The sequence below is a fragment of the Scomber scombrus genome, chromosome 18 (assembly GCF_963691925.1).
Source record: "Scomber scombrus chromosome 18, fScoSco1.1, whole genome shotgun sequence".
In the NCBI taxonomy this organism is placed as follows: domain Eukaryota; kingdom Metazoa; phylum Chordata; class Actinopteri; order Scombriformes; family Scombridae; genus Scomber; species Scomber scombrus.
In genome coordinates, this window is record NC_084987.1 from 25,473,995 (window position 1) to 25,498,740 (window position 24,746).

The window sequence follows — 24,746 nt, forward strand, 5'->3', positions numbered from 1 at the left end:
TCTCACACCAAGATGGCTTTTTTTTTAACCTCAGAAGAGCTGAGGGACTTTAAAAACCATCCCTGCATTGAAGTCACGATGGCTTCTAATGCTTAAAGTTATTTAATGAGTCTGGCTTTAACCAAGCGCTGGAACCAAAAAAACAAAGGCAAAGTCTTCCAAAAGCTCCTTGCCTTGAGTTCAGAAAAGGTAAAATCAGACAGAATGGAAGCAGCTTCCTCGTTCTCTCTCCCGATCTGCTGAAGGCCTGTGGGCGGAGTCTCCAGACCCTGCCCGCGTATGATAATGAGGGGCGGGGTCTATGCCTGGACGCTCTCGCCAAGATTAGAACAGATTAGAGAAGAAATGAAAAAGAAAAAACCTACCTCAGGGTAAAGTTACCTCAGTATTCCTAACTTTTCTTTGCTTGCTGGTGTTTTATATAAGAAGAAAAAAAAAAGAAAAGAAGAGCTGATAGTCCTGAATATTTTTTATTTTTTTAAGGAAAAAAAAGTATTTTTTTTTAGGTATTGTCTTGTTGCTTTGGTTATTTTTTTCTGTTTTTTGGGTGTGATGATGGTTGAATGAGCTCAGGATGACGTGGAGGCTGTTTTTTTGTTTTTTTTCGTTTCGTTTTCAGCAGAGAGTTAAAATGCTGGTCTAGAGAGGAAACAGGTCGAGTGCCATTTTTTTTCTTTTTTTTGTTAAGGTGAGGGAACATGCTCTCCGTCTTCCTGAAGTGTGATTGGAGCCGTTGTCTGAAACAGAATATTGGCCAATGGGGAGTGGTGTTAACTTGAGAGGGGGTCGTTAAAGGTGCACACGGTGAGCGAAACATGCCGCGTCATCAGAAAAGGGTGGTACCTTACTAACACGTGATTGGCTGTTTCAGAGGAGCAAAAAACCTCCTGCTGAGGTCGCATTATGTCAGCGCGACTCCCCCAATTTATCGTGGCTGCTGGTCTGCCGTGTGCCCTGAAGGGACCCTCCTCTCCTGCCTTATTTTGATGACATCATCATGAAAGCGCCAAACATTACAAGAGGGCTTAAGTGTTCAAAATAACTTACAAGAGGTGATGTTTGTCACCCACACAGAGGACATGTGAATGTGTTTTTTTTTTTTTTAAAGCCATGTTCACCCTGTTCCTCCTCGACCTTTGTCACCTGGAGGTCGAGAATCAGATCAGAGTTGTGTTGAATGCAGCAGCATTAGTGGTCCATCTACAGTGTAACTGTGCATGATGGAGACTGAAAGGGCATTCTACCCCCCCCCCCCCCCCCCCCCACCACACCACAAACACACACACACACACACACACACACACACACACACACACACACACACACACACACACACATACACTAACACACACTCACATATACACTAACACACACCTGAACTAGCTCTGACTTCTCTGAATGTGAATATTTATTACCTGTGCACTGACCACGACACCTCAGAAGCTCCCTATTGGCTACATGTACGCTTGGAGAGAGTGTGTGTATTTGTGTGTGTGTGTGTGAAAGCGATTGCAGATGTGTGTGTGTGTGTGTGTGTGTGTGTGTGTGTGTGTTGGTTTTAAATGTTCATTTTTGTCAGGGGGTGTGGTTGGGTGAAACTTTGGAGAAAAAAAAAGCAGAAAAAAGTAGGACGAGAACCTATGGCCCTCCGTCTGTGACCCAGGAGGGAGAAATCTGAGAATCTTTCGAAAAAAATGGGAGCAAGAGAAATGAAAAAAGAGCAAGAGAGTTTAAAAACAAACAACACCATCAACACTGCTGAGTAATAGATTCAAACCTGTACATAAGATATTAAAAAGGTGATCATGATACTTTTTTGTATTTTTGGAGAAAAAAAGCTTAAAAAATCAAAATGGGAAAAAGCCGTAGAGAAAGAGAGTCTAGATTGCGCCAAGCCAAGTCACCAAGGGACACTGCCAGATTATTCAGTCTTTTTAACGTCTTGCCTGCGCTTGGTGACACCGCCTATCTTCATCGGCCCCCCCCCCACCAGCTCACCATCAAAACAGGGAAAAGTCTATTCTACCGTGTTTATGCTTCCATTTTTATCCAGAGGTGGTAACTTCACAGCTGGACGCAAAGTCGTCCTGGGTTAAGTTTCCACCTCTTTCAAAACCATAGAGCTCTGTTCACAACCACCAAGACACACTATTCAGGATTCATTATTCAGCCTGCAGCCATTTGGATTGGTTAGGATTTATCTTTTATTTTATTTTATTTTAGTTTTTATTTAGTTTTGACGATACAGCAAGCTTTATTTGGACGTGACATCTGGGGACGTTCTGTTGCACTAATTGATGAAATATGTCGACAGCGTCAAACTATCGAAAAAAACGACTGAGAACCTCCTGTAACACCCGAAAACTCAACGCAGATCTTTTTAAAGGAAAACAAACAAAAACAAAATGTGGAGAGGAGGAAAGGAAGGAAGGATGGATAGAAGGAAGGAAAGTTGAAAAGGAGGAAGGACAGGAGGTGTGACGCAAATAAACGCCCCCTCCACCATCTCCTTTCTTATTCTTACCAGGCCTCTCCGTCCTTCCATAAAAAACACTCTCCTCATTTTACTTTTGCCTTCTCTACTCCAAGAAGAAGAGTGTTTTTATTTCCTTTTTTTTATTTAAAACTAAAAAAAAAAGAAAAGAAGAATCATTTCATTTTTGGAGCGGGCGGGACGTCAGGGTCCCTCGCCCTCTCTTGCGCTGGTCTCCATCGTGTTCGTTTTGCTTACATCTGTTCAAGACCTTTATCGATCTCTTTACTTTAACCACCTTTTTTTTGTTTCTTTTTTTTTCTTTTTACTATCGATGTTCTGACTTTTTTTTTTTGGAAAATGAAAAATAGTTGAATTTGATCATGTTTTTTTTTCTTTTATTTTTTTCGAATGCACAAATCTATTAACAAAACAGCTACTAAACACGATGAACTACTAACATGTAGCTCAGTGCATGACAGTAACTGTGCCAAACACACAGGAAGGGTCTCAGTCCAAAATGCAGTAGAGCCTTTTTGAGTAGATAACCTGTAATACTGAACTTACAGAAAAGGGTCTTAAGATAACTTCAGTAGCATTTCAGAAAGTGAAGGTTACTTCATTCAAACTGGTGATATCTCATTCTTGGAGCTGAACTCTTCTCATCTTGTTTTTTCTATGTACAGTAGAGACAGTAGCGACAGTACACTTTAGGCTTGTTGTGTCTCCGCACACACAAAAAACCCCACAAAGACAGAGCGCCCACACACACACACACACACACACACACACACACACACACACACACACACACACACACACACACACACACACACACACACACACACACACACACACACACACACTGTGCTACCTTTTAGCACCTGCTCTGTGGCAGTAAGAAATTAAATTCACATGAATCACATTTCATTGGATTTTCCTCTCTGTTTGAACAGGAAGGAAATCCGATCTGGATCACTTCTGTTTGACTCTGGGCCTAAAAGTGCAAGTTATTGAAGAGTTTTATCAGCTAGTGGACAGAGATTCCACGTGATAGAAAATGTAATTATCAAACTTGGATGATTTTGTTGGATCAAGCTTATTCCAAGACTGTTTAAAGGACCATACCAGTGTTTCTGTCATGTTTTATCCCATTTACTATAAATCGCTACTTCATATTACTGATGGCCATTTTCTAAAACATACATACCACATTTTGATCTGTGAAAGAGTATTTGTAGGTTTACATTCATTTCACTAAGACGTAAAACAAACCCTCGAGGATCCACCTTAGCTGTTGTATCTATTGTATCTTGACGATGCGAATAATCCAATTTAAAGCTAAAGGTACACTGTGGAGTTTTCTTCTAAAAATCCAAAGCTCTGTTTAAATTCAGTGTTACTCTTCTAAAGATCTAACAAACATCTCAAATGGGTTTCAATCCTCATAAAAGCAGATTTTTTTCTTTCGGAAACATTCGAAACCTGCTTTGTTTACATCGACTATTGCTAGCTCACGGTCCTCTTGTTCCCTGCATTGTGCCACCATCTATCAATCAATCTGTGGCATAGTGTCAATTAGCATAAATGTTAATTACATCACCCGGGTGGTTTTGCGCTTGCACAAGATACAAACAAAATGGGGACCCGCATCAAAACACTGCTGCTCCTGGTGGCTGCTTGATCCAGCCTCCCCACTGAACATCATACCTGCTTTTACTGTCATTGAAAATATTTGTTTCCTGGTACTGCAGTGAAGACCAGTCTGTTATAACTCAGCAAGGACAAGGACAAAAGCAGACATGATGTTCACTGCGGTGGATTACTTAAATCAAGCAACTTTAAACACCTGCAATGACAATTTTTGGCCACATGATGTCAGTGTTCACCAGCTAAATTCTAACTTTTGTTTATCTGTTGTTTGGTGGACAGTGGGGCTTCTTTTTGATGAAAATAACTGCCTACTGTGGCCAAAAATGATGTTATGAGAGCGCTGACTGGTACTGAACCAACATAGCAAAGTTGCGGGTGGTTAATTTAAGTACCAAAACAATAAACTGAAAGATGCTGAAAAGAATCTCTCGAGAATTCTCTGTAGTGGGATGCATGTAAAGTCATTGAAAGGCACATCTAAAACACTACAGCATGCTTTAGAAAATGGTCAGCACCGATGTAAAGTACACACATGGGCTCCGAAACTCACTGTTATTGTCTTTTTGTAGATTTCTGGTAACAACTGCTCTCAGTCAGAAGGCAGTTTCTCTCAAAAATACATAAATAAGCTTGGAAATTCAGACTTCAGGGTAAACTAACTTGCCTGGCTTCTTGTTTGTGGCATCATAGGCCTTATAGCAAGAAGTTTGGCCCTGACAGATGTATAAAAGAAAACAGATAGACAGACTCCAAGCTCTTGCGAGGACAGTTTGCCATAAAACGATGCAAGCTCCTCCATATCGTGTATCCCCATTCCCCCCTACCCCACCCTGTACCTCAGCAGAAACGGGCTCCAGTCATTTTGAAGCAAAATGGAGACCCGGCAGAGGGACACCCTACGGAGACGTAACAAACAAACCTCTTGACACATAACTAGGAACGCTACCTCAAAACAGACGCAAACTCAGCTAGAAGATTGTTTCTTTTATTTTCTTTTTATTACAAAACAGACAAGAGCAAATAGTCAGTCAGACAGACAGACAGACAGAAAGGACGGACAGTCTATGTTATAGTCACAACATTTTAATTTTTTTTTTCCACTCTTCGACTTTAATTTATTTTTCGGTTTTTGAAAAATTTTACCTCTCCAGCTTAGAGATGGGACTGTAAAAATAAATGAGTACATAAATTAAAAAAAAGACAAAAAAAGACAAAAAAACCCAATATGGACACATTGTGGTGCAGGGTGGCGTGGGGTGAGGGCAGCTGGGAAGAGGATTTCCCTCACGCATCGGGCAGAATTTTCAGTCACCTGATTGGCCTAGGTGTGGCCCAATCATAAAGAGGTGTTCACTCGCATCTACTGCTCTGGGAACAGTTTCTATTCCACTGTTCAATGTTATTTCCAGTCAGTAACCTCACGTTTTTTATTTTTAAGTTTAAAAAAAGAAAAGAAATCAATGCCGCTTTGAATCTTAACTGAACACTGCAAGTTTTTCATTCACCTGCCTCAGACCGCTAAAAATGACCCACAATCCTCCTTCAGCTCCGCCCCGCTGCTCCACTTCCCCTCCCTGTGATTTCACCTCCTGAATCAAGGGGCACGACTCCTGTAACCATGTAATTGTTTTGTTGATCTACCTCTTAGGAAAAAAAAATAGGTAAATGGTAAATTTTTTTTGAAAAAGGACACAAAAATAACTAAAAAAAAAAAAAAAGTTGCTTGAAAGAAATATAGGTAAATGAATAACTGGGTAGCGGCATCTCCATATACTGTAGTGGATAGTCTATTAAAGGAAAAAAACTTTTACTTCTTCCAAAGATGATTTTGTTTTCTTTCTCCATTCTTAGTTGTTTTGTAAGGATTATGAAATGGAATAATTAACTGAAAGGGGGAGACAAAAACTTACTGCCTGTTTTTAATTTCTTCTTTAAAAAAAAAAACCCAACATAAATGAGATTTCTTTATCCAATTTGCATTTCTTTCATTCATTTCATTAAACTTACACTTTTTTTTAACTTCAAACCTTTTTTCCTGTTTATTTTTGGTTGACTTCTAATTTCTCTCTCTTTTTTTATGACAGCAGATTGTATCTCTTGTGTTTGGGTGCATTTAGCATTTTCTTTCTCTCTGTGAAAAGCCTACATGAGTTAGAGCGCCCTGCGAGGACCTTCTACACTGACCGATGATCTATTTTCACTTCTAATGAGTCATTTGAAAAAGCAAAAGGACCTGTTGTTTTAGCTGACTGTGTAGCTGCAGGTAGAAGGAGGGGGACCCTGAATCATTTCTGTACGTGGGCCCTTCTCATGCTGCCCTGAGCTGGATTCAACTAGACTATAATCCGATCTGGGCTCAGCCTCTAAACTGAAAATGAAATTGACCGTCAGCCGTGAAGAGGCTCTTTGCTCGAGTCCCAGCTTGTACAGATGCAGCATTAGAAGGGTAAAGTCTCCCTCCTTCCACCAGATGGCGCCTTTGGTCTTTACAGTATATGGACTTTCACCCTCTGCCTGCCTGATTCCTTTAGTCCTCATCAACACTTGTTTTAAACTCCTTGTAAACAAAACAGAGCATAGATATGAATGTGTTATTAAAAGATGAGAAAACGGATCCTCTTGCCTCCTCGTGCTCTTTGTGTGTGGTTTATATGAAGTTTACAACCATCATATTTAATCTGTGTCTTTACTCTTCAACAACTTAAAAAAAAAGTTTGTGTTCATTTTTAGGCCTATTAGTTAATTTGGAGACAAACAAAACCATACTATTTCTTGTCCACTTACATTAAAGTTCACTATTATGAATTTACATACATTTTTCTCAATTTAAGTGAAATAAAAGGTATCTTTAAATTTCACATCACATTGACAAAAACAATGTGTAAAACCTGATAAAACATTTCACTTAAACTTTTTTTTTTTTTATCTGAATGTTGCATAAAAATTAATTTCCCCCCTTTTTTTAGTTTTAGGACATACAGACAGACCCTGCTTTGAATAAGTGTGTCTGATGAGGTTTTCCACAAAAAAGTTCAGTTAACTTGTTAAAAAATCTCAAAATCTCATCTACTCCTTCCCCTTCAAAAATCCAGACTCTATGAATATGCAAATATTCTTCATCACACTTGTATGAGTTACATAACAGACCGTGATTGGCTCAAAACTAGACAGTATGACTACTAGTCATACATATAACCCTTAAACTCAGATTTAAGGTGAGCTCACAGAAACACAGTACAGTACAACAGTGATGCTCAAATATCCAAATAAAGAAAAACCCATGAGGTTGAAGGAAGCTGAAACTAATAGTCCCCTTAAAAAAAAGTCACATATTCTGCAGTTCGGTCTACAACAGCCCAGCAATTTTTGAGCAATCGCTCCTCTGTTATATGAAAAAACTATTGCTGTATTCCATCCAAACACAAGTAAACTAAGAATTTCCTACACAATTCAATCTGGATACTCACTGTTGAGACAGAAGTATCAGTGCTAAGATCAGAGTGAGGTTTACTGATGTCTCCCTTTTCCCAATGGACACAAACTCCGCACTCGTCTTGACTAATCAAAATAAGCCTCTTTCAATTTACCCCAGAACATCTTTCCTAAGATTTTACATCACTGTGGGTCTTTTCTGCGCAACCCAAAGCTGCCCCAGAAAAAAACCATTGGTGTAGAGTTAGCCTACAGACTCCTCCCAAAATCAGGTGTCTATTGCAGTGTGGCCTTCAGATTTATTTAATAATGAAATGCACACATTTGGGACTTTAGACTTTTAAAAAACTGATAACTAGAAGAGTACACTAAGTAGAATGCAGATCTCTCCCAGGTGTGTACAGTCAAGATGGAGGCAAAGACCACAGAAATGGGGATTTCTACATCTCATATTGCTCCTAACTTCAGTGGATTAAAACATGTCAGGTTTGGAACTGATCGACAGATGCTCTGGTTCAAGATGACATCACATTTTTCTATGTCAGTTTTTGAGCAATGAAAAACGCCAGAATGTGCCCTCCAACAGACTAGGTAAGCCTTGTTTCAGCCAAGCAAATTTCCAGAAATGCCTTTTTTTATGTCGCAACGCATATTATAAAACAGTGAAACTGCTGAATAGATGAAAGTCTAAGCTTTACAATAAGTTCATAATGAAACTTATCAATGTTTAATTAAATTCACAACCTAATCTGCTCTCAAGGTACCGAAGTTTGGCACTGATTGATCTAATTTGGTAACAAGGCATGAGTGGTTGTCCCTAGCAGAAACAAGATTCCAGATTGAAGCAGATGTTAATCACTTGTGGCCTGGTTAAGAAGAATGAGGAGTCAGCAGTCAATGGTGGTATAAAACAGGTATTTCAAAAACTGACCATGAGAGATCCTTGAGCCATAAATGTGCACAAAATACATTAGGCTGATGTCGTATGTTGAGATAAGATGTGGACAGATACACATGGACACATATACATGATCAAAAACATGTTCAAATCCAGTCTTACAACGAGTAAACGTGTCTTTTGCTTTAGCACCCCTCCAGCGGATGGTGTCCTAGGTAACTGTGGCCTGTGTCCTAGGTAACTGTGGCCTGTGTCCTAGGTAACTGTGGCCTGTGTCCTAGGTAACTGTGGCCTGTGGCCTGTAGGTAACATCCCTGAACAGTATCAGCAGTTTCACACAGTGGATTCATTTATTACTGCATTACCAGAAAACCATACTGATATAAAAACATCAACATTGTGATAACATCAGTTGTATTGTATTGACAATTCCTAAATATGCAGGGCAATAGGCCCTCTACTGACAACCTAGGTTTAAGGTTCTTGAGTTCCTGAGGTCTAAGCAGACTATAGGTCACCCAAAAGCTGGATTTGTCTAGGACTCAGGTTATGCACTGTGGGGCACTGATGCATCTGGACAGTCCATTAGCAGCTGATAATGGTTCCTGAATGGGTCAGGATAGAGACAAATTGTTGTAAGAAGCTTAGAATACCTATTCAGGTGCAACCACTCTTGATGCCAAACTAAAACTAATTACAACAAGGAGTGATTCTTGATATTTTTTCTAAACAAAGTTCAACATTCTTTGCTCAAAAACCAAAATGGAAACTTTGCCACGCAAAGCAGGAGGCCATGGTTGAGACTGCTTATGTTTGATGTTGTTATTCATTTAGTCCACCAGATGGCGCAGTAGCACATAAAACGTGTATATATTCACCAGTCTGATTCATGTGGTTCTAATAAACCCTTACCACATATTTACATCAATACAAATATCTGATTATAGAGTTGAACAGACATACAGGAGAGGGGACACACAGGAAAGGTTGAGGAAGTCATCTGAAGAGAGACAGAAGCTGTATGCTGGTAAATGAAATTGAGTTCAATTTTGTGTCTTAATGCACATTATACAGTATTACAATATTGCCACTCTACACTATGATGAAATAGTCTATTTGATCATTTGACACTGGCACATACAACAGAGTGTCACATGTTAAAATATTTTCATGAGGCAGCATAACAACAGAAAAAGAAAATGACTGAAAACAAAAGAGTAAAATATATTACAGTTTATAATATGCCACACATGTGTATTTACAGTATTTACAGTACATATTCTCTTTTGAATCATGCAAAATTGGTTTAACAGCTATGAAGTCACTTATTTCCAATTAAGCCAACCATATTGACAAAGTCAGAGTCATAAAAAGAGTTTAATTCATTTCAGGATGTGATGTAGGCAGGAAATGATACTTGCCCTCTAACCCACATCCTGATTTCTTCTCAATTCTCTTGATCTATCTATAAATGACGTCTGTCTGTTTGTTTGTTATTCGCATATCTCTCGAACCGTTCATCCGATTGATTTCAAACGTGACAGGTGTCTTGCTATGGGCACGAGTAAGTGCAGTGCCAAGTTGTTGACGTTGTTTGGATAAGAAATGTATAAGATATAGATAAATATATCGGTAAAAGAAACACACATTTGCTGTTTTTAAATTATAACACCACTCTATGGGCTACAAGTGTTAATGGTTTCAAAGATAGTGCTTCAAGAATCTCTGTTAAGTGTCTCAACATTCAGAAAAAACTGTTAAATGTGTTACTTTCACATCCATTCATCTGAATTCATATGATTTGAATTCCTCTCTTTGAAATGATAAAAACTTGATTTCAAGTATTTAAATAACAAAAATCACAATAATCACCAGATTCAAAACAGTTAGAGTTAAATTCTGATCTTAAAGTTGAAATCAAATCGCATGCAAACTTGAACTAACAGGGAAGCAAAGAAAGACCATAATAATTTGAATTTATAAGCAAGTGAATACATCATTGTGAAATGCAACTGCAACAGATGGACCACCTTTAACACAACGGCCTCACTGGATTGATATTGGGATACTTTACTTTCACTGTCATTTGAATGAATTTATGTGATTTAAATTCCTTCTCTTGAAATGTCTTGCAAAACCTTAAGGTCAGGGGTTTCCAGTTGCTCATCTGAGTTTGTCATTATTATGACTGATGAATACGTTTTTGAAATTTCTCAACTTTCATAGCGTGAGACGGAAAAAAGAGAAAGCCATTCTTAAAAAAATCACATGACATCTCAGCTGTAGTCTGCCGGAAGCAAAGTGGCAGACTCAGGGCTGAAGAAGATTCTGTGGTCTGATGATCATTGTCAAAAAGTTGCATTCAGTGTTGTAAGATTATAAAACATGAAAACCACTAAACGGGGGTGAGTACTGTTTTTGTGCACTGTATCCAGGATGTGATATGACTGTTTATAGTGTAAAGTTGGAAAAAACATTTTCCCAATTTTGTTTTGACTTTGTATTGTGTGTTTTACATAATGTAGAAATGAAACTGGGGCAACTCTGCACTTCTCTTATTGCACTTCTGTTTTTGCCTCTGCAGGAAATGAGGGTGCTGTGCTTTCGTTATCAGGACTTGCAGAGTTGAAGACGCTCAGAAAAACTACCAAAGTAAGTCTCATATTAAAATTTTTTTATATTCACCTCTGTATTGTAATATATTGTGTCTTTTATTCATTTTTGCTTCACTTTAAAGTAAACCATTTTTCTTTGCTTACTGTTAATTAATGAAGAGCTTGTCGTCTGTGTTTTAGAGGATTTTATTTGTCTCCTTAAGTCACTTTGTTGTTGTAACAGATTGAAAAAAAAGGTCTAGGCCTGAAAAATGATCGGACTATGTGGCCGCTTTGGTTGAAAATATGAATATCCTAACATATTAGTTAGTGTTTATTTGTTTAGGTTATTACTATGCTGGAATTCTCACTCTGTAATGTCATGCCAAGTTGCGAGAGTGTCAGCAGCTTCAAATCAAATAGTAAAATATACAAACACACCCAACAATAAGCTGAGTCTGCACTCTTTCACTCTTACTACAACAGATTTGTAAGTGACAAAAACAACAAAAACAAAATAGTTCAATTCGAAGAGAGGAGACCCAAATACTGAGAGAAAATACTGAAAAATGAAAAAGAGATTTTTTAAATTAATTTATGAAATGTGAATGTATTGATGACACACCCCTGAGTCTCATTGGCTGAATCAGTAGCCACAAAACAGAAATAAATAAATAAATAAATAAATAAATAAATAAATAAATAAATAAATAAATAAATAAATAAATAAATAAATAATAATAATAATAATAATAATATTTATTTATTGAGCACTTGAAGCAATTGAGCATTTGGAAAAACAAAACTCAAAGTGCTACAAGACATAAAAAACAAAAAAACAAAACAAACAAAAACATCAAACATAAAATAATAATTAAAAGACAAAAGTTCTAAAAAATGGTATTGCCATATGTGCACTGGTGAGTCAGGTTCTTGTAATGAATGCAGAATTGGTGTGATCTGTTCATGCTTTCGCAATCTCATCAGGATCCTTGCAGCGCTGTTCTGAACCTATTCTTGCTACGGATCCCAATGACAAATGCATTGCAGTAATCCAGTCTGGAGAAGACAAAGGCGTGAACCAGCTTTTCAGCATCAGATGAGGTTAGCGTGGGATGGAGTTTGGCAATATTTCTGAGATGGTGAAAGGACATCTTGCAGAGGGGTTTGATATGGGCTTCAATAGTGAGTTGAGGGTCAAATCTTACACCAAGGTTGGTGACTGATGAGGAGAGGGGAGTGTCATGATCAGAGAAAGTAATGCTAGTTAAAGAGGTTGACTGGATCTGGTGTGGGGTGCCAACTAAAATTGCTTTAGTTTTGGAGCTTTTCAACTGGAGAAAGTTGTGTTTCATCCACACCTTAATCTTCTCCAGACAGGCGGTGAGTGTTGATATAGAAGATGATGATGACGATGACAAAGCTGCAGTGGAGAGTGTGTAAGTTTTCATGTAAAGTTGTCATCAGCGTAGTGATGAAATGAGATTCCTTAGCGACTGATGACATGGTGAAAGGGGGAGCATGTATACTGGGACACTGCAGGTGACAGTGTGTGTCCGGGATTTTGCACTTCCAAAGGAAATGTACTCTGTTCTGTCAGTGAGGTAAGACTGAAACCACCTAAGGGCAGTGTCAGTGAGTCCAGTGGGGTGATGTAACCGGTTGAGGAGTATACCATGACCAACAGTGTTGAATGAAGCAGAAAAATCAAGGAGGATGAGGAGGGAAGGTGAGCCAGCATCAGCTGCCCTAAGTAGGTCATTTGTGACCCAAACCCGACTGAAATTTTTCAAAGAGGTTGTTATATTAGAGGTGGTCCTGAAGGTGTTCAGCAACTACTATTTCTAGTACTTTGGAGAGGAATGGGATATTAGAAATCGGGCTGTAATTGGCAAAAACTAAGAGTGGGTTTCTTGAGAAGTGGTCTGATTATGGCAGTTTTTAGAGCAGATGGAACATAGCCAGCCTGGAGAGAGTGGTTTATTACAGTGGTGATCAGGGGCCTTATGGCATACATGTTTTCCTTCAATAGGGCTGTAGGAAAGGGGTCGAGGGCACAAGTGGAGGATTTCATCCTCTTGATGATAGCCTCAACCTCTTGCTGTGAGACTTCTGGGCAGCAGTTAAGGGGCTGGAAGATCTCAAACTGTGAGTAGGCAGTAGTTTGGGAGAGGTAGATTGGATGAACCAGAGAGGACAGAATGGCTTGAGTCAATTTTTTTTTAAAAGGCCAGAAAATGATAGCAGTGCGCTTCTGTAATGTCTGTAAGTGAGGGAGTTTGTGGTTTGAGAAGATGATTGATAGTGGAGAAAATAACCAAACTCAGCTGCAGATAGCTGGCTTCTGTTTTTAGGTTCTAAGCAGCAACAGACTGAACATTGTAAGATTCTGACAGTCAGAAGCACCTTAACGTCACAGTGTTATGAATAGTTATGCAATCACTTACAGATGTGGAGACTAAAGAGAGTTTGAGTGCTTATTTAAAAAAAACAAAAGAAACACACATGAATTTTCATAGATTCAGATCAGATAGAACTGAATGAAAAGACTATAGTCAGAAAAGTGATTTCCGTATTTAGCCTGAATATATATATTTTTAAAGTTTATCTATATTTTTCTATTTTCTATTCTGTGCAGACCAGCTACTATCTGCTGGTTGTTCGGGGTAAGGAGTGAATCAGTTATGGTTAAGATTACGGTCTGTCTCCAAATATTCACTAGACTTGATACTTTGGACTCACTTTGAAATAATGCTGAATCAGTGTTTGTATGATGACCTCATACTGCCTCCAGGGGATTTTTATTATAATACATGCAATCTTTTTCTTTCCAGAAACTGTAACTTTTTGAATACTGTCTGAATTTACCTTGTTTTATAAATCTTTGCCATAGTTCAGACAGACTCACTGACTGATCACAGTGAAAGTCATTTCTACATATACAGCCACAACTTTTTTATCTTGATAATCTTTTTATGATCAACTCGACCTTCAGTTGTTGCATGTAGCTTCACATTTCAGAGTGTGCCACTTCGTCAACACTTATCTTTGTATATTCATAAACGACGTAATACCATACTATCAAAATTCCACCTAAACATTCACAAAAGATAGGTACATCAGAAAGAAATCTGCAGAATAATTTCTATAAAAGATTCCCAGCCCACCATCACCTCCTTAACCACTGGACCAATAACACTGTAATATTATAATGAGTGTATATGCATAACCCATAAAGCATACAGATACCCCTTTAAAGAGTGGAACGAGTGTTGACGTCTTTTGCATAATTTCATGTCATTTTACCATACTGTAACGAACAATGTATGATGTATTTCTCAATAAACTGACAGGAATGATTACAACAACCTTGTTGCAATGAAGTAAGTGACTGTGTTGTGGTAAAAACACGGACACAAATCCATTGCTCTACGATGGATCTGTGTGCAGAGACAGAGGATGAGGTCCCTCCTTTTAAATTATCTGAGGAACATGACAGCCACAACAAAGCTGAGAGGTAAGATGAGAAATTTTCACTTTTAAGCCTGTCCCCAAGCTCAAAGTAGAGAATACACATCGAACACCACATCATTATTCAGATTAACAAAGTCTGTCAATGTTAAAGCTCATTCCAGCAGGAGAAACCAGACTCCCCTGGAGCCAGCTGTGTATCAGTGAAAGACAACAGCTCCATTGCTGAACCTCTTGCCTTTGAAGACAGAGATCTCTCTATAGAGCGGAGATGAAGATGTATTAAATACATGATTAAAAACATTTCACAGAAACGCAATCAAAACATTTCAAATGCTGATTCTTTCTGTATTTCAGGTTCAGTCTCTTTCATCAGGAGAGACCGGACTCAGTTAAACCCCATTGTGTGTCAATAAAGGACAACAGCTCCATTGCTGAACCCCTTGCCTTTGAAGACAGTGATCTCTCTATAGACCAGAGGTATTTATATTAAATACACAACTTCACTGAAACATAATAAAACATGTAAATATGATTCTTTCTGTACTTCTGGTTCAGTATATTTACTCAGAATGGACCAGACTCTTCTGTACCCAGCTGTGTGTCTATTAAAAGCTCCCACTCTATGATGCTACCTCAATGCTTCAATCATGGGCAACTCTGTATTGAACAAGGGTAAGACTTACAGTAGTTCTCAGCTGAGTTTCATTTTACACAACACATTCAACTCTCTTCAGCAATCCATCTATACTATATGTGTGTGCCACATTTGAAGACAAGTACTGGACTTCAATCTGGTTGATAGGAAAAGCTTTACAGTTTGATTGTATGCCAACTGAACTCTGCTCAGTAATTCATGGTGTTCTTAATAATTAATGTTTGTGGATCAATATCCATGTCATGTTTTCTCCAAAGAGACCACCAGGAGGGGCCAGAGGTTGCCACTGGTCAATCTGACAAGGAGCATGATGAAGCAGATCTGGCCTCCGTATTTATGGTGTGTAAATAATCTAAATTATTGAAAAACAACCATCTGTCATAATTACATCCATGCTACACTCTACAAAAATGAGTTGTTAACACACTTGATGTGATTCGGATTTGTAACCATACTCAACTGTTATGGAGCAGTAGCACTGCTGTAATGGAAAGCCTACTACTATTAGACTTGGTGTAGTTACTCATGGAAGCTGCATTTATCACTTTTTTTGGTCAACTGGGGCTAGTACACCACAAGATGCTGGAAATCCAAGATCTCCACCAGTTCTGTTAGAACCAATCAAATATCTGGGTTTTCACAGCTAAATGTCTGCTGTATTCAGAAGCTCATCACTAACTTTGTGTACAGTGGGTTTATCAGAGCTTCCTTGCTGAAAACAGCTGCCTGCTGCTGCTGGAAATACGGTTGATGAGAGCAGTGAGACTGAATCAAAACTGTAAAGTTGCAGGCTAGGAAAGCAAAACCATGAGCTGGAAGATGTTAAAATGCACTGTAGAGTTGGTGATAGTTCTCTGTGGGTTTGTCACCATATATTACCCCATTCACATTACACAGAGTCATTTGACCCATTTTGTGTGCAAAGTGTAATCTTTAACTTTAATCTGCCAATAATGGAAAGAGAAATAAAATTGTGAGAGAGCGTTGATTGGATATTCTCACAGCAATACTCCATCAGATTCATAATTGGTATAATATAATTTGGTTTTTATGTACAGATTATGGTACCAAAGAACCAAATGGTTTTAATGCACAGTTGTATAGCACATGGCATTGCTGTGGTACACTCATTAGATCCAATTAAGGGCACTGCCAACCCATTAGACTATTCAAGATCTCTGGGATTAGTGCACTATCAATTTTATTAAGAAACATGGATGTGTTATCAGAAGTGGTGTGAGGAAGAGTAGCGTTGTGGTCCTGTCCTATTCAGTAAGTTCAGTGTTGTCTTTCTTTTAGTTGAATCGAGGCCTGTCTTTAGCATTAAGTATGACAGCTTTATTCATTGGAAATTGATGTGTTGTGTTGATGGTTCAGGGAATGTCAGGCTTCACCACCCTCAGCCTATATTATTAGATGATGAAATCTCTGTGCAACAGAAATCTACACATTGCGACTATAGTTCAAATGTATTGCTCCACAGTGGTCAGATGAACAGGGCCCACTGGGGGGCTTCCATGTGCTTATAGAACAATAGTTAAAGGTAAACTCCACTAATTTTACCCATCAACATGTTTACAGGTGTTGGCAACTGCTACTGCACATGTGAGTTGTATAAAATTTGCAAATGATGTGGTTGTGAGGGTTTGCAAATTCAATTCACAGAATGATGCCTTAACTTTTCTATGCCCAATTAATTCCATCTGAATTTTTCATTTTATTTATTATTCCAGGTGCTAGAAGAGAACATCATCACTTTTGTGAGGACTGAGCTGAAGAAATTCCAGCAAGTTCTAAATCCAGATTACACAAAATCCTTAGAGGAACACAAAAGGGATGGGGAAGTGGTCAATGGTGAGGAGGAGGAACAGAGAAAAAGCAGCAGAGAATCCCTTCTGAAGATCACATTGTACATTTTGAGGGGAATGAAGCAGGGGGAACTGGCTAACATCCTGCAGAGCAGTAAGTTATCAGTGTAGCTGTACACACAGTGCACAGTGGTTTGCATTAAAAGTAAAGAAAAAAATCACAACAATTGCCCTGCAGCACTCAATTGCATGTACAGTACATCTATGTATTCCCACCATATATGAGATGAGTTATGTCATGCTGCATTAATGTACCCCAAAATTACTATATCCCTCACACATGTTTAATTTTTGTATTTCTGCTTAGGATCTGCTGGAGTGTGCCAAAATAAGCTCAAAGGTAACCTAAAAAAGAGGTTTGACTGTTTGTTTGAAGGAATTGCTAAAGCAGGAAACCCAACACCTGTGAATAAGATCTACACAGAGCTCTACATCACAGAGGGAGGAAGTGGAGAGGTCAACGATGAACACGAGATCAGACTGATTGAAACAGCATTCAGGAAATCATCAAGGCCAGAAACTATGATCAAATGTGAAGACATCTTCCAACCCTTACCTGGCAGAGATCATCAACCAATCAGAACGGTGATGACAAAGGGAGTGGCTGGCATTGGGAAAACAGTCTTAACACATAAGTTCACCTTGGACTGGGCTGAAGACAAAGCCAACCGCAACATACAGTTCATGTTTCCATTCACTTTCAGAGAGCTGAATCTGCAGAGTGGAAAAAGGTACAGCTTGGTGGAACTTCTTCATGCCTTCTTTACTGACACCAAAGATGCAGAAATCTGCAACTTTGACAAGTTCAAGGTGGTGTTCATCTTTGACGGTCTGGATGAGTGTCAGCTTCCTCTTAACTTCCACAACAATGAGATCGTGACTGATGTTACAGAGCCGACCACAGTAGATGTCCTGCTGACCAACCTCATCACTGGGAAACTGCTTCCTTCTGCTCACATCTGGATAACGACACGACCTGCAGCAGCCTATCAGATCCCTTCAGAGTGTGTTGACATGGTGACAGAGGTGAGAGGGTTCACGGACACCCAAAAGAAAGAGTACTTCAGGAAGAGATTCACTGAGGAAGAGCAGGCCAGCAGCATCATCTCCCACATCAAGGCATCACGGAGCCTTCACATCATGTGCCACATCCCAGTCTTCTGCTGGATCACCGCTTCAGTTCTGAAGGTTTTAATGGGATCACAAACCATTAAAGGGTTGCCAAAGACCCTGACAGAGATGTACATCCACTTCCTGGTGGTTCAATGCAAAGTTGGGAATGTCAAGTACCGAGGAGGAGCTGAGACGGATCCACTGTGGAACACAGAGACCTGCAACATCATCATGTCTCTTGGAAAACTGGCTTTTGAACACCTGCAAAAAGGCAACTTGATCTTCTATGAGTCAGACCTGATAGCGTGTGGCATTGATATCAGAGCAGCCTCAGTGAACTCAGGAGTGTTCACACAGATCTTTAAAGAGGAGTGTGGGCTGCACCAGGGCAAGGTGTTCTGCTTTGTCCATCTGACCTTCCAGGAGTTTCTGGCTGCTCTTTATGTTGTTCTGACTTTCGTCAACACTGGTGTCAATCTATTGTCAGAACCGGAGTCAACATCCCGCTGGGTTTCACTGAAGAGGGACAAATCTAAAGTAAATCCCCTCTTCCAAAGTGCTGTGGACAAGGCCTTACAGAGTCCAAATGGAAACCTGGATTTATTTCTCCGCTTCCTCCTGGGTCTTTCACTGAAGACCAATCAGACACTTTTACAAGGACTGCTAAAACCACCACGAGGCAGCTTAGAGAACTATCAGGAAACAGTCAAATACATCAAGAGGAAAATCAGGAAAAATCCCTCTCCAGAGAGATGCATCAACCTCTTTCACTGTCTGAATGAGCTGAATGATAATTCTCTTGTGGAGGAGATCCAACAGTACGTGAGTTCAGGAAGTCTCTCCACAGACAAACTGTCTCCTGCTCAGTGGTCGGCTCTGGCCTTCATCTTACTGTCATCAGAAAAAGATCTGGATGTGTTTGACTTGAGTAAGTACTCTGCTTCAGAGGAAGGTCTCCTGAGGCTGATGCCAGTGGTCAAAGCCTCAAGAATATCTCGGTAGGTGCACTGATAAAAGGACAGACTTACTATGTTAAATATAATAGTTTTTATTTGTGATGAAATACAAACATTTAAATTTCAAGTATTTTTCTGTCCTTAATGCAACCTCAGGTTGAGTGACTGCAAGTTGTCAGAGAGAAGCTGTAAAGCCCTGGCCTGTGTTCTTATGTCCAAGTCAACTCGTCTGAGAGAACTGGACCTCAGTAACAATGACCTGCAGGATTCTGGAGTTAAGCTGCTGACTTTTGGACTGGGGAGTCCACAGTGTAAACTGGAAACTCTAGGGTTAGTGATGAATGAATTCAGTGCTTATTCATAGTTGTTCTTTTTGGACAATTCTTCAGATCACACTTTACAACCAGTGCAAATTTTCAGTATTAATGGAGAAAGTAGTACTGTAGTAAAAGAGTGGATTTCAGAGTGGTGAACTTTGGAGTGCATTTGCATTTATGGTCAGAAGTTATGTAGTGCTTTAATCCAAAGTGCTTTACAATTTGCCTTTACTCACAGACCACTGGTGCCAAGTTAGCCATGCAAGGCACTTGCTTAAATATCTAGACCACATGGGGTTTGTTCAAGAGGGACAGTTCACAAATGGTTAAGTAGGCATCTCAATAATAGACAACAATACAATTTGCTGGTAGTAAATCTGAATGTATGAAGTTAAATATGAATTCCCCGAAGGGTTGGTATTCAACTCTAAACTTTGGATTTTTATTAATTAACAATATTTGGGAAGTATTAAAATGTTGCTTTTTGTTTTGTTTGCTGTCAAGAAATAGATAGAAAATATTTTATTAAGTGTTGGCATGTAATGTTGAAAAATATCATTGAGCAAAATGTTTTTGCAGAACTGCCCAATTCTTGCCAGTTAACTTCATTTCATAAACACAATTCAATTAAGAGAAACAGTTTTTTCTCCAGGGGTCAAAGCCTCCAGTACGTGTTTGAAAATGCATATGTAACCGGGCAAATTAATTATAACAACTATTGCCTCTTCAAGAGAAATTAAAGAAGCATTTCTGATTTCTATGTTTCATGCCTCTTCAGGTTACGTGGCTGTAACTTGTCAGAGACAAGCTGTGAAACTCTGGCCTCAGTTCTCAGCTCCCAGTCCTCCCACCTGAGAGAGCTGGATCTAAGTGACAATGATCTGCAGGACTCAGGAATGAAGCTGCTGTCTGCAGGACTAGAGAGCCCTCAGTGTAGACTGGAAAATCTCAGGTTACATTTCTTTCCAGAATGCACCAGAAAACCAAAGTGTTGTGATTTCAAAACATATTTTATATTCCTCCATATTAATCAAAATGGCCCCGAAGCTGGGTGGTTCAGAGACAGATGTTCAAAAGCAATGCAACACTATTGCAACACAAGGGAATAACACTATATATTGTCTCATTTTCTTTAATATGTAACGTAATGTAATGTGATGACAGGGAAGCTAAAGTTAGTGTTATGTTACAGCCAAAACAAGTCCAGAATTGGAGCTTGCATAATACAACATGAAAAAGGAAAAATAAGGAAAAGGAAAACACAGAGCTGATTTGAAAAAGCAGAAGAATACCGTTCCAATCCATTTTCTGTGGCTTATCAAGGACCTGGTCGTGATGGAGGCAGATGGAGTGAGTTAACCCAGACATTGTTATCTCTAGCAACATACTCCAGTTCCTAGGCAGGAAGAAATATGTAATCCTTCCAGTGCATCATGGGTCTGCCTGGGTGTCTCTATACCAGTTTCAGGTGCATGGAACACCTCCAAGCGAGGCTAAGACTAGACACCCTCTGAAGGGAACTCATTTCAGACGCTTGTTGCCACAATCTCACTCTGTTACTTACCAAATTGTTGTTGTTGTTACCATAGGTGAGGGTTGGAACATAGGCCAACTGGTAAATTAAAAATGTTGCCTTCCAGCTCAGCTTCTTCTTTACTACAGTAGTCTGGTACAGAACCCACATTACTGTAATCTTACCCTTACTCAGGATCAAGACCGAAGATACTTGAACTCCTTCAATTCACTTCTAACCCAGAGGGAGTAGTCCACAGTTTTCCAGCAGAGAACCATGCCCATAGACTTGGAGGTGTTGACTCTCATGCTGGAGGTCATTGTTTGATGAAACCAACAGAACTGCATCATCTGCAAAAAGCAGAGAAGCAATTCTGAGGCCCTCATACTGGACACTCTCCTAGCCCTGGATGAATCTGGAGATTCTGTCTATGATAATCACAAACAGAATAGCGACAAGGGACAGCCCTGATAGAGCACTCACTGTGACCATGTTTGACTGTATGGTTGTGGGCTTAAGTTTACAAATCACACGTAGACTAAGGACCACTCTGCACAGCTTTTGCGGCCACTAAACTGGTGCAAATGAGACAAGAAATAGCGTCTAATTCACAAAGCACCTGCAAACAGTGTAATATGGTAAACTGCACTGCCAAACAAGATTCAAGATTCAATACTTTATTGCCATGACGACGTAGTTGATTGGAATTTGTTGCAGTGGGTCTCACAAATACATCAACATTCACTCATCATTCCAGGATAAAAAACAAGTGCAAGCAAATAACGTTATGGTTATACATTCGACGCAAATAAATGAATTAAATAGAGACTTTAAAATACAAATCTGATCAATAAGTCAGTTGTTTGAGTTGGAGCAAATTTGGTGTAGTATGGTACTGTATCATAATTATCACAACCTAGCCTAATGAAGATATAGACTACTATGTAGAAAGATCTGTCATGTAACACATATACTGTATGTATATGAATGTAATATACACTGTATATGTATAGGTTGTCAGGCTGTCAGGTCGCAGAGGAAGGCTGTGTGTCTCTGGACTCAGCTTTGAGCTCCAACCCCTCCCATCTGAGAGAACTGGACTTGAGCTACAATTATCCAGGATACTTGGGAGTGATGCTGCTCTCTGCGAGACTTGACAGTCCACAGTGCAGACTGGACACGCTCTGGTAGGTGATATTAGTGCAAAGTTATAGCTCATTCAGTATGTAGTTTGATCTATCTGTATGTTGCCTCATTATTTCTTGTGTCTCTCCTGCTACAGTGTTGACTATGGTGGAAGGCATCGCTTGAAACCCTTCATGTGTAAGTTGATTTTTTCTGATGCATCTGATAAAGTCATTATCAGCACCTCTGTGGAGGTAAGTATTACAGATAAGAAAGCCTGAAAGTATAGAAGAGCTTAACCCCAGGTAATAAAGGTTTATATCAAATAAACCATGCCTACTAGACTTAGGTAACCAATTATGCAAATACAGATAACACATTTGCTGAAACAATGTGATATTTAAAAACTAGATTTTGTAGGAGAATAAAATGAGAATTTCACACTAAATAGACCGTGCCTTTGTTAGATACCGAATAAGTTAAGATAACTCAGAGTGCTGAAGCCTCATAGTAGCTTCAGCCAAACCTTCAAATGCAATAGTGCAAATACAGGGCTGTGGAATTTGACTTACTGTCAACAAATCCAACAATGAATGGAAATAGTATTGTGTGTTTATCAAAAGCCTGATATAGCTTATTCCTGTGTCCTGTAGACCTCTGTTTTTGTACAACTATTACATCACATCAGTGAGCCACATCATTACGAACAGCTTTACAGACTAATTACAGTGATCACATTTTTAGTATTTGGAGAGTAGTTCTGTGTAAGGCACAAGCCACATTTTTCCATGTCTCTTCAACTTGTATGAAGTTAGCATTAGAAATTAAGTTCTTTGCACCTGGTTGTGGAAATGACCACATGGTTACAAAACATAAATTCCACTTTTTCTTTTTGAATCTTGTGTTGTCAATAGTAGAATTAATAAGGACACATAGTTTTGACCCCAAATTTACATCAGTACTTATGAACAAGACCAAAGTAATGTTAGTGTGGGCCGTCAATCTTTCCCTCTCACCACATCTATGATGTATTTTATCTCTTGATTACTGTGGTTCATACTCAGCTTATCAATCAGACTTTGGCCCAGGCATTGTCAGTTTCTCAAAGAACCTCTTTGGCAGAGCTTACTCTTTTCTAATTAATCAACAAATCATTCAGAACATATCAAATAAAAAATGTACCTGTTGTGTATTCTTCCCTTCCAGATGCCTGTGAACTCAATCTGGACCCGAACACAGCACACAGTCAGCTCTCTTTGTCAGAAGACAACAGAAAGGTGACAGAGATGACAGAGGTACAGCCTTATCTTGATCATCCAGACAGATTTCACCACTGGAAGCAGGTTCTGTGTAGAGAAGGTCTGAGTAGCAGCTGCTACTGGGAGGTGAAGTGGAAAGGGTGGGTGAATGTAGGAGTGACATACAGAGGAATCAAAAGGAAAGGAGACTCTAATGAATGTTGTCTTGGTGAGAACAGCAGGTCCTGGGGTCTCTTCTGTTCTGTTCATGGTTACTCTGCCTGTCACAATAAGAGAACAACAGGCATACCGGCCCGCACCTCCTCATCTGACTCTGGCAAAGTTGCAGTGTATCTGGACTGGTCTGCTGGTACTCTGTCCTTCTACAGGGTATCTGCTGGTGCACTGATCCACCTCCACACCTTCCACTGCACATTCACTGAACCTCTCTATCCTGCGTTCAGATTTAAGTTACAGTGTGCATGTGAATCGTCTGTGTCTCTGTGCAAGTTTGAGTAGGGAGAATCCCCTCCAGTGGAAAGAGAGACCCACACCGATGCTCAGAGACAGCTGCTGAAACACAGCACTTAATATACAGTAGGGACATACACACAGACGCACACACCCACACTGGAAAAAACAGTGTCGCTGCCCGAATCAGACTGAATTTGTTTGAGTTTGTGTATGCAATAATGTAACATCCACAGCCAAATGTTAGACTACTGCAAGAACTTTGAAAGTACTTACCTTCTGTCTAACCTGCACACAACCTGAGAACATTACCCTGCGTGTTGCATCTTTGATGTAAAGACTTTTATTTGTCCGTTATGAGAATGTTCTGTTTCCCTGACCTTGGGGAAATACCTTTGACTTGTGTCACCTGTATGAAAGTGGCTGTTTTGGCTGTAAGCCCTTTTGGCTTAAAGGCCTCTTCTGGTTTTGACAAGACTGTTTAAGACTATGACTATTAAAGTTCCAAAATTGCTTCACAGTTTAAATCAACAGATCAATTTAACCCTTTGAAACTGACCCATCTCCACTTTTGCTCTCCCAGATCAAAAAAAACAACTTTGTTGACTTTTGTAAAAGTGAAGAAGAATCAACAATTGGATTGATCATTTTAATCTAAGACTATGCATGTAAGCTTACTGATTTTGCTTCATACACTGTGTGTCTTATGGTAATGTGTTTTGTTATCATTGAGAGGGCCATCGCTAAGCTGTTGACTCTCAGAAACTTGTCTTCTGACTCTGTTGTGGCTTTGGGTCTGCCAGACCTCTTCCTTTCAGAGTTTCCCCCAGTTTCTGACTGCCTTTTGAAGGAAACTGTACTGACAGACACCTTGACTTTCTTTGCAATTTCTCTGTAGGAAAGACCTACATTTTTAAGTGTTTTTGTATAATTTTCAGTTTTGGGTAACCTTACCTTTTTTTTAAA

General features: G+C 39.4%; 1 protein-coding gene and 1 long non-coding RNA gene across 2 annotated transcripts; both read left to right on the top strand.

Moving 5' to 3' along the window:
- Positions 1-11,094: 11,094 nt before the first annotated feature.
- LOC133999480 (uncharacterized) lies at positions 11,095-14,777 on the top strand. The gene is made up of 3 exons (XR_009927382.1): positions 11,095-11,108; positions 14,404-14,567; positions 14,676-14,777. It is a non-coding gene; the product is annotated as an uncharacterized LOC133999480 (long non-coding RNA).
- Positions 14,778-14,882: 105 nt separating this feature from the next.
- Positions 14,883-24,536, top strand: LOC133999476 (protein NLRC3-like). Its single transcript, XM_062438667.1, has 10 exons — positions 14,883-15,001; positions 15,080-15,196; positions 15,437-15,518; positions 16,913-17,141; positions 17,355-19,158; positions 19,273-19,446; positions 20,212-20,385; positions 21,960-22,133; positions 22,229-22,269; positions 23,278-24,536. The coding sequence occupies exons 2-10, from the start codon at positions 15,147-15,149 to the stop codon at positions 23,826-23,828; spliced, it is 3,279 nt and encodes a 1,092-aa protein (XP_062294651.1). The 5' UTR covers positions 14,883-15,001; positions 15,080-15,146; the 3' UTR covers positions 23,829-24,536.
- The last annotated feature ends 210 nt before the right edge of the window (positions 24,537-24,746 follow it).